This window comes from Mirounga angustirostris, unplaced genomic scaffold (assembly GCF_029215605.1).
Source record: "Mirounga angustirostris isolate CCGP_5_RB_7025 unplaced genomic scaffold, mMirAng1.0.hap1 SCAF_14, whole genome shotgun sequence".
Lineage (NCBI taxonomy): Eukaryota > Metazoa > Chordata > Mammalia > Carnivora > Phocidae > Mirounga > Mirounga angustirostris.
Window position 1 is genome coordinate 76516160 of NW_026991722.1, and position 13140 is coordinate 76529299.

Here is a 13140-nt window from a genome sequence, read left to right on the forward strand (position 1 = left end):
TCCCACTGCCTTCTGCACTCCAGTCAGAGATCTCTTCATAGTTTCTGGAATACAGGAGGCAGCCTGCTGCCTCAGGGCTTTTGCACTTGCCTCTCCCTATTCACCAGAGTTATTCCCACTGATGCGAAATGCTATTTGCCAGTTATTCCCACTGACTACTCCAGGATCAGATCTGTACTCAGCTTGTCATCCTCAGTGAAGACTTACCTAACAACTGTATTTAAGATGAAATATAGGGGTGCCTGGATGGTGCAGTGGGTTAAGCTCCAACTCTTGGTTTAGGCTAGGGTTGGGAGATTGAGCCTCTGGTGGTGTCCACCACTCAGCATGGAGTCTGCTTGAGATTCTTTCTCCCTCTCCCTCTGCCCCTCCTGCTTGTGCTCTCTCTCAAATGAATAAATACATAAATAAATCTTTAGAAAAAACGATAAAGGGTGCCTTGGTGACACAGTCAGTGGAGAATCCACTCTTGGTTGAGTGCCCAGCTCACTTGGTTGAGTGACCTGGTTTCTGCTCAGGTCATGATCTCATGGTTGTGGGATAGAGCCCCTCCATGGGCTCAGTGAGGAGTCTACTTGGGATTCTCTCTAAAATAAATAAATAAAAATCTTTTACAAATGATAATATAAAGGGATATAAAGAAAAGAAAGGAAGATGGAAATATAGTATTTTAGCAGGGATTTTTGTCCTCAGTTCACTACCCTAATAGTTTTTTTTTTTTTTTTTTTGTATCCCCATAGTTTAAAACAGTGCCTACCAGATGTTTAATTATCATGATAATCCAGGTAAGAATTACAAAGCACTTATTAAATAGGCCAGGCCTGGTTCTAAGCAGTTTGCATATTTAATCCCCATAATAATCCTATGAAGAGAATACAGTTACGATCTTCATTTTACAGAAATGAAGAAACGGAGAACACTGAAGCTCAGAGACTCAACAACTGACGCTCAGCAACTTTCCTAAGGTTACACAGCTAAAAAGTGGAGCGGCGATTTGTGGAATGAAATGAATGAAATTCGATTTGGCCGTCAGGGCAGGGATGGAAATCGACACGGTGGGAGCGAACGCGATCGGTTCGTGGGAATGCGCACAGTAGTGAGGGCGCCGCGCGCGCGCCTTGCAGCCCAGGTCTAAAGGCGGGTGAGAGCTTTGCTAACTGCGTCGCGGCGGCTCCACGGAGACGCTGAACTGCCATTAGCAGCCGCCGCTCCGTCTCGGGAGGAGTGGGAGCAGGAAGTGGCGGCGGGCGTCGCGCGGGTGACGTCACGGCGGCGCCGGCGGGGATAGGCGGGGGGAGGAGGAGGAGCGAACCGGGCTTGGGGGGCGGCTGCACAGTCTCCGGGATCCCCAGGCCTGGAGGGGGGTCTGCGCGCGGCCGGCTGGCTTTGCCCCCCTGCCCGGTCCCGAGCGGGCCTCCCTCGGGCCAGCCCGATGTGACCGGGCCCAGCAGAGCCTGAGCAAGGAGCGGGTCCGTCGCGGAGCCGGAGGGCGGGAGGAACATGACATCGCGGAGGTGAGGAGCCCCGAGGGCCGGGCCCGGGCCTCGGCCCGGCCCCCGCCGCGTTCGATCAGCCCCGCCCGGGAGGGGGCGCCCCGGCCGGGCTTCGGACTCCCGCCCGGGGTCGCGCGGGGCAGGCTCCCTCCCAACTTCTCGTCCTCCGGGGGCCGGGGGCCCGGCGCCTCCGCGCCCCCACCTCTCGGGTCCCCATTCATTTCCTGCCTCTCCGAGTTCCGGCTCCCGCAGCCCTGGGGATGCCCGTCAGGACGGGGGCAGGTAGAGCCGCCCGGGGAACCGCGGACGCCAGCGGCCCGGCTCGGCGCCGCATTCCTGACCCATTGCCTCATGAGAATTGCCTCATGGTGATTCCGAAATAACCCCGCTCACTTGGGGAGGCTCCTCAGCCCGGGACGCGGGAGGGGAGAGGAGGGAGTTGCGCGGGGTCGGGCCCCCGACGGTCGAGCCGCTCTGGGTCACTCTGCCTCTCGCGTGCGTTTGGGGGCTTCGTTCAGGAACTTGACCCCTTTATGTGGCTCTTTGCACCTCCTTCCCCCCCACCTCACGTGCCAGAAATGGAAAAACTGACTGTATCTGCTGCTATTAGAAGTATTTCCTTCCTCCGCGGTCTTCGCTTTGGGAGATGGGAGGGAAGGGAGCTGTATCTCTAGTTAATCCTTAACCACAGCCTTCAAAGTCAGGTAACATTAATCGCCCCCGTTTTACGGATGTGGAAACTGAGGCTCGGAAGTTTCATGTTAGTAAATGACAGGATTTGCACCAAGAGTCAGGAGGATTAGTGAATTAATGGGATCCCTTGGAAGTTCAGGGTAATAATACTTCTGATAGCTAACGTTTATTTAGCTCTTACTGTAAGCCAAACACGTTTAAACCTCACTATAACCCTATGAGAAGAGGAATTCTTCTTCTTCTTAATATTATCCTGGTTCTAAAGACGAGTAAACTGATTTTCAGAACTTAGGCAACTTGCCTGAAGTCACTCAACCAATAAGTGGTGGAGCCAGAATCTCCACTGTTTAATCACCATATTGCTATTATTATTTTATAACTGTTAATCATTTGTAAGCCTTATTATGTTGTAGAACTGTAGTGTGACCTATTGTTTTCAGATAATAATGATTCTGTTATTTTGTATTGCCACTCTTTATATACGATTCACACATAAGAGCCATTGTTTGGTCTTTTCCTTTATGATCTTGTTATGGTCACTGTCTTAGACATTTGAAAAATTGTCTCAAGCTGTTGGGGTTATTTGAGAGAATTTTCAAAATATTAAGAATGTCTTCTCAAAATACACCTGCCAATTATTTATTCATGGAATGGAAAGAGGGAGAGAAAAGAAAACCAAAAACTCTTAGGAAGTGAGTGATTTGGACAGGTCTGTTGGCAAGTGCTTACAGATCTGGGTAATATATAACTATTTCAGCAGAACAGTGTATAGCCTCAAATGTTCTAATTCTTTAGGGAGCTTTTAAATAAAACAGTTGTCTATTCTTTCATCTGTCAAATAGTCATTGAACCTTTTGTTCCTTGTGTCTGCTCTTCCAGACAAGTAAGGATCTGCTTCTTTAGGAGACAAAAAGACTGGGGGTTGGGAGTGGGGAAGGGGCCGGGTGGTAATAGACCCTACATTGTCCAGCTTGTTAGTGTAGAAGCGGAGAAGTGGGGGTATAGCCAAAGCTGCAAGTGGCAAAGATCATTCCTTTTCTCTGGCGCTCCTATATTATTGAAAAGAAATGCGTGCCACCTGAAAAGTCAGCTTGTGAACATAACACAGATAAGTGGAAATTATTATATTTTCTAGATTGTAGGTCTTTTTTATTATTTTTAACCAGCTTTATTGAGGTATAAATGACACACAATAGATTGCATATATTTAAGTGTACAGTTTGATGTTTTGACACATGCATATACTTGTGAAACCGTCGTCATAGTCAAGATAATGAACATACCCATTATCCCTTATGATGTTTCCTTGTGTCTTTTTTAATCCTTTCCTTGTCAGGTGACCACTCCTGTGCTTTCTGTCACTACACCCTAGTTTGCAATTCTTAGAATTTTATATAAATGGAATTTTATGTCTGGTTTCTTTTTTTTTTTTTTTAAAGATTTTATTTATTTATTTGACAGAGAGAGACACAGCGAGAGAGGGAACACAAGCAGGGGGAGTGGGAGCGGGAGAAGCAGGCTTCCTGCTGAGCAGGGAGCCCGATGTGGGGCTCGATCCCAGGACCCTGGGATCACGATCTGAGCCGAAGGCAGACGCTTAACAACTGAGCCACCCAGGCGCCCCTGGTTTCTTATGCTCAGCATACTTATGTTGAGATTCATCATGTTGTAGTATGTATCAAAAAGTTCATTTCTTTTTATTGTTTGGTAATATTCCATTGTATGGGTGTACTACTGTTAGTTTATCCATCCACCTGTTGGTGGGAACATTTGGGATGTTCTCGAGTTTGTCTATCACAAACAAAACTGCTGTGAATGTTTGTGCATAAGAGATATTTACCAAAATACCTCTTGGGGGAATGGCTGGATCATACAGTCAATGTATATTTAACTTTTTCAGAAATTACCAAACTGTTTTCCAAAGTGGTAATACCATTTACATTCCCACTAGTAGTATGTAAGAGTTCTCGTTACTCTACATCTTTGCCAACACTTGGTATGGTCAATTTTTAAATTTTAGCCATTTTAGTGGGTGTGTCATGGTATCTCATTGTAGTTTGTTGTTTTTTTAAAGATATTTTATTTATTTGAGAGGGAGAGAGCGCAAGCGCTTGTGTGTATGAGCGATGGGGGGGAGGGGCAGAGGGAGAAGCAAACTCCCTGCTGAGCACGGAGCCAGACGCTAGGACCCTGAGATCATGACCTGAGCTGAAGGCAGACACTTAACTGACTGAGTCATCCAGGCATCCCTCATTGTGGTTTTTATTCTTTTTTTTTTTTTTTAATATTTCACTTATTTATTTGACAGAGATAGCGACAGAGAGCACAAGTGGGGAGGAGAGGGAGAAGCAGGCTCCCCCTGAGTAGGGAGTCCGACGTGGGGCTCAATCCCAGGACCCTGGGATCATGACCTGAGCTGAAGGCAGATGCTTAACTGACTGAGTCACCCAGGCGCCCCCTCATTGTAGTTTTAATTCATGTTTTCCTTGGTGACTAATGATGTTGATCATCTTTTCATGTGCTTATTTGCCATCTGTATATTTTCTTTGGTGACACGTCTATTTGATCAAATATTTTCCCCCCATTTTTATTTAGTTGTTTTTTTATTGAGATTCAAGAATTTTTTATTCCAGGGGTACCCAGGTGGTTCAGTTAGTTAAGCATCTGCCGTCAGCTCAGGTCATGATCTCAGGGTCCTGGGATCTGAGCCCTTGGGTCAGGCTCTCTGCTCAGCAGGGAGCCTGCTTCTCCCTCTCCCTCTCCCTCTGTGCTCACGCTCTCTCTTGCTCTCTCTCTCAAATAAATAAATAAAATCTTACAAGAAGAGAATTCTTTATTCTGGAAACAAGTCCTTTATCAGAATTGCAACTATTTTCTCTTAGCCTGTGGCTTGTCTTTCATCTATTTTTTTAAAAGAGATTTTATTTATTTGAGAGAGAGAGAGAGAGAGAGCACGCGAGGGCTTGCTCACAAACTGGGGAGGGGGGTGCTGGGGGGGAGAGAGGGAGAAGCAGACTCTTTCCTGAGCAGGGAACAGGACTCAGGGCTCCATCCCAGGACCCTGAAGTTATGACCTGAGTCAAAGGCAGACAGACGTGTAACTGAATGAGCTACCCAGGTGCCCCCCCGTTTTGAAATATTTATTTATTTATTTGAGAGAGTACACACACACACAAACACACACACACACACACGAGTGGCGGGAGGGGCAGAGGGAGAGGAAGAAAATCCTGAAGCAGATTCCCCAGATTCCCCTCTGAGTGCAGAGCCTGACACGGGGCTTCATCCCAGGACCCTTAGATTATGACCTGAGCTGCAACCATGAGTTGGATGCTTAACTGACTGAGCCCCATTGTCTTTTCATCTTTTTTAACAGTCTCTGTTGAAAGAACAGAGGTTTTTAATTTTGATGAAGTCCAGTTTATCCATTTTTATTTTTTATTAATTCATTAATTTTAAACGATTTTATTTTTAAGTAATCTCTACACCCAACATGGGGCTCGAATTTACAATCCAGAGATCAAGGGTCGCATGCTCTGTTGGCTGAGCCAGCCAGACACCCCTCAACCATTTTTTTTTTTAGTGGATCATGCTAAGGAATCTTTGCTTAACCCAAGGTCTCACATGTTTTCCAAAAGGTTTTAGGTTTATGATCCACTTTGAGTTAATTTTTGTGTATGGTGAGGTGTGGAGCTATGTATATACGTATATAGATATGTGCACATGTACGTATAGATAACCAGTTTTAGCACTGTTTGTTGAAAAGACTCTCTTTTGAATTTGCACCTTTGTAGAAAATCTATTGTCCATTTATATGTGGGTCTGGTTCTGGAATCCATTCTGTTTCATTGATCTATTTGTCTGTATGCCAATACCACATGGTCTTGATTATTGTAGTTTTATTATAAGGCTTGAGATCAATGTTAGTCTTCCAGCTTTGTTTTTCTTTTTCAAATTATTTTTAACCTCGGTATTAATTCAATCAAATAGTTATTGAACCAGGCAGGATAAAGCAGTGAGATTGGCAAAGATGCTATTCTTTTGGTTGAGAGAGAGAGAGGAAAGAAAAGCCTATGAATGAAGATTGCAATTTCAGGTAGTAATAACTGCTGGGAGAAAAAAAAACAAATGGGGATAATGTTAGTTTGATGAGTTTAGGAATGATCTCTCTGAGGAGGTGAGCTCCTGAGTGACCAACCCTCCCACAGGTGATTTAGCGGTGGTAGTACTGAATTTAGATTTTGAGGTTGCTTGTGTGCACCACTCAGCCTTGTTCAGCTGACAAAACTGCCTGTATTCTCCAGGCCCTCTTTCAGCATATGGCAGGTCCTTTACATTGCTTTTTTTTTTTTTTTTAAGATTTTTTATTTATTTATTTGACACAGAGAGAGTACAAGCAGGGGAAGCAGCAGAGGGAGAGGGAGAAGTAGGCTCCCCACTGAGTAGGGAGCTCGACATGGGGCTCGATCCCAGGACCCTGGGATCATGACCTGAGCCGAAGGCAGACACTTAACTGACTGAGCCACCCAGGCGCTCCTACATTTGTTTTTGTTCTTCTGAAAGATGATGTATGGTGACTTGAGCTGAGAGGAGCAGAAGATTTAGCTTGTTCTCAGACTCCACGCTTTTGGTTTATCTATTGCAGGTCAAGTACATTTTGTCCCAGGCCCTTCCTGGTGGCCATGTTGGTTTATCTCCTGTGGGAATAAATAAACTTGCCTTGCTGAAAAATAACAGGCCTGTGCCTTTCTAGTTGGGACTGGGATGTCTTTATTAACGTTGTGTCCCAATGTAAGCTCAGAGTTTTGGCCAGAACTGCTCAAATGCAGGGGGCACTGCTAAGATGACTTATCCTTCTTTTTTTTTTTTTTTAAGATTTTATTTATTTATTTGAGAGAGAGAGAGTGAGAGAGAGCACATGAGAGTGGGGAGGGTCAGAGGGAGAAGCAGACTCCCCGCCGAGCAGGGAGCCTGATGCGGGACTCGATCCCGGGACTCCGGGATCATGACCTGAGCTGAAGGCAGTCGCTTAACCAACTGAGCCACCCAGGCGCCCCGACTTCTCCTTCTTATACATGGTCAGTGCAGAGACTGTTGGAGAGCACACAAGATCCTGAAAAAGCAGAGCCAGCTCATGTTTGTGATTGTTACCGGTGGGCCTTAGTGTACTTTGTTAGGCAGCTGTGGAACAATAGGATACTGTCCTTATTCCTCTTTCCCTTTGGGAAACAGACAGCACTTGCCATCCAGTGCTGATGTTTCTAAGGCTAGGCAGATACTGCCTTACCTTGAAGGCAAGGCAAATACTCGCGCTCTGTGGGAGTTGTGGACTGCAGCCAAGGCTCTAAGACCCTGAACTGAATTCAAACTCCCTACACTGGCGCTCAGTTCACTACTGAGTTTTGGAGGGTTGTGTGCATTTTGCAAACTTACATGTGCTGTGGTCCTTGACAACGTTGAAGTGTGGAAGGTACTAGTCGTGGTTGCAAGGAGCAGTGAATTCAGAGGGAGACAGACTTGTGTGCCAGGGTCAAATGAGTTTGATAAAGCTAGTACCAAACTGAAATAGAAATTTATCAGGATAGAATATTCTGTTTAGAATACATATGTACAGGGGCGCCTGGGTGGCTCAGCCGTGAAGCGTCTGCCTTCGGCTCAGGTCATGATCCCAGGGTCCTGGGATCGAGTCCCACATCGGGCTCCCTGCCCGGCAGGGAGTCTGCTTCTCCCTCTCCCACTCCCCCTGCTTGTGTTCCTGCTCTCGCTATCTCTCTGTCAAATAAATAAAATCTTAAAAAAAAAAAAATGTACATGTATACTGATATATGCATATATATACACACTGTATATGTCTGTCTATACACACCTACATATATACAGACATACTATATGTTTCTTGTAAAGATAATGGATTCTAGGTCCAAGTCTTCATCCTCCCATGGAACCATTCTAATGAAACACTGATCCACTCACTCAAGAACTATTTATTGTGGGATTACTGTGTGCCAGGCACTGTGCGGCCCTGGGTGTTCAGGTGTTGGGAAACAGCAAGTGTGGAAGTGCTGAGGTGGGGAAGCTTTTGGAGTACTTCAGGAGCCAAAGGGAGCACGTTGGGGACACCGAGGAGGTGGGTGGGGACTGGACCACACAGGACCTTGTGAGGTCTTCGAGGGTCATGTGGACCACGGAGAGGAGTTTGGATTGTATTTTAAGAGCACTGTAAAGCCATAGAAGGAAGGATGTGATCAGGGGAGTGGCATGAGCTGGTCAGTTTAAAAATATCCCTCTGGCTACTGTGAAGGAAGGATTGTAGGAGACACGAGTGGACTTGGGGAGAGCAGACAAGTGAGAGAGAGGCTTTGAACTAAGGTGGAAGCCGTTTGTGGAAAGTTTCGGAGGCAGTTTGCTTTTATTGCCTTGTCATCAAGAGTCATGATGCTGACCGCTGAAACCCCACGGGAAGATACAAAGACAGAGCTATGCGCTACCATTAAAAAGCTGCCTTAACAACTTTTATCTAGTTTCTGTTACTTAGACTGCTTGTCCCTACTGACTGCCCTTTCTTCATGACTTACCCTTTTCCTATAGGATATTAAAATTTAATTAGAAAAGGAGAATATTCTTATAATCTGCAGAAAATACCAAACTATAAACTTTCTCCCCAAGGACAAAGATAATGATTTTTTCTGGAGCAGCTGGTAAGAAAGATATACCCAGTGTCACTTTATATTTAGTCAAGAAACCGAAATTACACTTTGGATCCCTACTTTAAATTCTCTTCTTAGCATGGCAGCCTTGAATAAGAATAAGTTCCTGAAATTATTGGCCTGCTTGACTGTTTCCCCACACCACTGGGGGAAGAGGGTGTGTAGATAAAACAAAATATTCAGCATCATTGTATTTTCTTTTTGGTTTATCAGCATTTTTTTTTTTTTTTTTTAAAGACTCACTTGACATAAATAAGTTCCTAGCCTCAGAGAGCTAAGCCTTTGCAGAATCTGCATTCACTGACGGGGAGGGGTGGGGTAGTGTGGGTGGTTATTTAGATTTCTGGTGTGATTTCCCAGCAAATTGTTTGGGTTTGTAAATTCCCCTGCAGGCAGGGATTCTGTCTTTTGTGTCTTCAAGCTCACTCAGGCTCATGTGTTTTAGGCATTTTGTTGTATACGTTGATTTGTGGCTCTTTCACAAGTGGCGGTGGTGGTGTGTGTGTGTGGGCATGCGCACACACACACGCTTTCAACTCCTTTGAAGAGATGGGTGGCACCTGCCTAGGCCATGTATGACCCGAGACCCTTACTAAATAATAACGCCAGAGGATGGCCAGTTAGAAGGGGCTGTCAGGGGCCGGCAGGTTTGCCAATGTTAAAATGAGCAAAAGGGGGACACTTTTCCATCCCTCTCCCTTCCTCATGTGACTTTTTCTCTACTTCCCTCTTCCCGATGTCTTATCCTATCTGTTTTTTTTATCCTTCTCCCCCCCCCCCAAATTCATTCAGTCAACAGCCATTCGTCAAATGCCTATTATGTACATGGGAGGACTGGAAATGTATCTGTTTCCTCTCATCTAATACCTTCTGGACCCGTGGTATTAATCACTTTGTTGATAAACTCAAATAGGGTTCTGCTAATTTGCCTTTCCCCATCTTTTAAGGTAATGCAGATTCATTTGTTACCTTTTTTTTTTTTTTTGGTTAGACTAACTAGCTCTGCTGTTTACATTCACACCAGGTGGGAGATGGGGCCAGCCTTCAAGATGTGTGGTCTCAGTACCTAATATTAACAATTGTTCATAATCCTTGAGGCCAGCCCCATAATATTAATTGTATTAATTCTACTGTTTGTCTTTGCCCTCCCTAAGATCTAAGGGATGGAGTTCACTCCAGCTTCTCCTTATTAGTGATAAGCATGCTGCACATCACAGAATTGTCAGTGATTGAACACAAATATTAAATGTAAGTGGGAAAAAGTTTTTGTTGATTACTTTTTGAAAAAATAGCTGAGGAAAAAGAGTTTAAAATAAATCAAAGCTCAAGTAGGTAGGTTATGGACTAGAACTTTTAATTTCTAATTATATGCTATTTGAAATAATGTAGGGATAGCCCCTGAATGCTGAAGTTAAGTTTATTAAAAGGCAGTCTGACATAAATGATACATATGTCAGAATGGCCTATGTGATACTGATATAATTATGCATGAGAAGAATCTTTCCTGCTGTTTTCCACTAGTAATAATAATGATAACAAAGGTGATAGCCAATGTTTATTAAGCCCTTGCTCTGTCAGGTATTTGTGCTAAATGCTGGTTACTGTTTCCCTTGTAAACATCACCCTCCTCTGTTCATTGTTAGTAACATGATAGGTATAATTGTAAGTTGTAAAGGAGATAATAGAGTTTATTTAATAAAGGGGTAAAGAGACAGCCATTGGCCTTATCTCCTGTTGCCAATCTACCTGGGGTAGGGTAGGGTTTACATATACCTTCAGCAGTGGAAGTCAATTTATAATGTCTTTTGCACCCTCAGCATTGGCAGGATACTCTATGTAAGCGTTATTTCTGTGAAACATGCAAAGGTGAGAACATGTGGTTACAATGTGTGGGTTTAGATCCTGCTTTAGAAACTTTTAGAAGTAAATAGCAGAATGTAATGGTTACATTGACACATGGCATTCAGTAACTGCTGCAGTAATTTTAACCAGCCATAAAGTATGATAGCCAATACTACACTATTTTGTCCTTGCTATCAGAACTGGTTCACAATTGCTGAAAAGAGGCATTTTAATAAACATGGAGAGATCTCTTTATTTCATAATTTGTAAGTTCTTATTTAAATATATAATATTATTGGTAGTAAAACTATAAATCTGTCAGGCACCTGGGTGGCTCAGTTGTTAAGCGTCTGCCTTCGGCTCAGGTCATGATCCCAGGGTCCTGGGATCGAGTCCCACATCAGGCTCCTTGCTCCGCGGGAAGCCTGCTTCTCTCTCTCCCACTCCCCCTGCTTGTGTTCCCTCTCAGGCTGTGTCTCTCTCTGTCAAATAAATAAATAAATTCTTAAAAAAACAACAACTATAAATCTGTCTTCTTTCTGTCCCCATACACTCTCTCCATGTAAGTTCTCATCTCTGTCTTCTCCCTGTCATCCCTTTTTGGTATCTAGTACAGCCAGCTTCAGGGGTAAGGATGGGTAACTTACTGATGATGGGAATCAGAGCTGGTGAGTTGAGCAAATGGATTTTTCAGAAAATTTTAAAATGATTTTTATCTTTTACTTGGGATTTGTTTCAAACTTTGAGAAAAGTTACAAGAATAAGAATAGTGCAAAGAATACACATATGAATGGAATACCATTTACCCAGACTCACTACTATTAACTTTCCATCCCATTTGCTTTACATTCTGTGTGTGTGTATGTAAGTAAATACGCATATATAATATTTTATATTTTTTTTCTCCAAACATTTGAGGCTAAATTACATAGATCATAGCCCTTTGCTCCTAAATGCTTCAGTGTTTATTTTATTTTATTTTTTTAATAAAGATTTTTTCTTTTTAAAGATTTTGTTTTTTATTTATTTGAGAGAGAGAGTGAGAGAGAGAGCACAAGAGGGGGTAGGGTCAGAGGGAGGAGCAGACTCCCTGCTGAGCAAGGGAGCCCGATGCGGGACTCCATCCCGGGACTCTGGGATCATGACCTGAGCCAAAGTCAGTCGCTTAACCAACTGAGCCACCCAGGCGCCATATTTTCTAAGAATAAAACTATCTTCTTTTTTTATTTTTTAGTATTTTTATTTATTTATGTAACAGAGAGAGAGCACAAGTAGGCAGAGGGAGAGGGAGAAGCCACGGGGCTGGATCCCAGGACCTTGGGATCATGACCTGAGCTGAAGGTAGACGCTTAACCAACTGAGCCACCCAGGCGCCCCTGTCTTTTAAGAATTTTAACTGGTAATTTTACCATCTGTAATCCTTTTGTCTAACCTGTTGTATTCCAGCTGTGCCAGTTGACCCAGTCATGTCCTTTAGCTTTTTTCCCTCTTCTAGTACAGGATCCAGTTGTATTTAGTTGTAAGATCTCTTTAATCTGGAATACTTCTACAACCTCTGTCTTTTATGCTAGTGATTTTTGGGAAAAATACATTTCCCCCTTCCCCTTTTATTTATTTTATTTTATTTTTTTTTTTTAAGGTTTTATTTATTTGACAGAGAGAAAGACAGCCAGAGAGGGAACACAAGCAGGGGGAGTGGGAGAGGGAGAAGCAGGCTTCCCGTGGAGCAGGGAACCCTATGCGGGGCTCTATCCCAGGACCCTGGGATCATGACCTGAGCTCGAAGGCAGACGCTTAACAACTGAGCCACCCAGGCACCCCCCCTTCCCCTTTTAAAATGGAATATTTCTCGTTTTGGATTTGTCTAATGTTTCATCATCATTAGATTCCAGCCAGAGTACTATGTAGGTGGTATTGTAACCTTCTTGGGGTATCATATCTGGAGGTACATGATGTCCACTGATGACGTTAATTATCATCAGTGACTACCTGGTGAAGGTTTTGTCCACTTTCTCCTTTGTATAATATTTTCTCCCTTTTTTTTTTTGGTAAAGATTTTATTTATTTATTTGTCAGAGAGAGAGAGAGAGAGCGCGCATTCACAAGCAGGGGGAGTGGCAGGCAGAGGGAGAAGCAGGCTCCCCGCTGAGCAAGGAGCCCAGTGTGGGACTCGATGTCAGGACCCTGGGATCATGACCTGAGCTGAAGGCAGACCAGTTGAGCCACCCAGGTGCCCCATATTTTCTCCCTTGTAACTAATCAGTGATTTTTTTTTTTTTAAGATTTTATTCATTTATTTGACAGAGACAGCGAGAGAGGGAACACAAGCGGGGGGAGGGAGTGGGAGAGGGAGAAGCAGGCTTCCCAGCGAGCAGGGAGCCCCATGTGGGGCTTGATCCCAGGAC

General features: G+C 44.1%; 1 protein-coding gene across 3 annotated transcripts in view; it reads left to right on the forward strand.

The window, feature by feature from the left end:
• Positions 1–1284: 1284 nt before the first annotated feature.
• PTPN11 (protein tyrosine phosphatase non-receptor type 11) overlaps positions 1285–13140 on the forward strand; it is an 81863-nt gene continuing 70007 nt past the window's right edge. For 2 of the 3 annotated variants that reach the window (XM_064578408.1, XM_045887607.3), the window contains exon 1: positions 1285–1514. Coding sequence is in view for 1 of the 3 variants with exons in the window: in XM_064578409.1 (XP_064434479.1) it covers positions 1501–1514 (14 nt within the window). In the remaining 2 variants the exon portion in view is untranslated. The remainder of the gene's footprint in view (positions 1515–13140) is intronic. The other variant, XM_064578409.1, reaches the window with a different exon arrangement.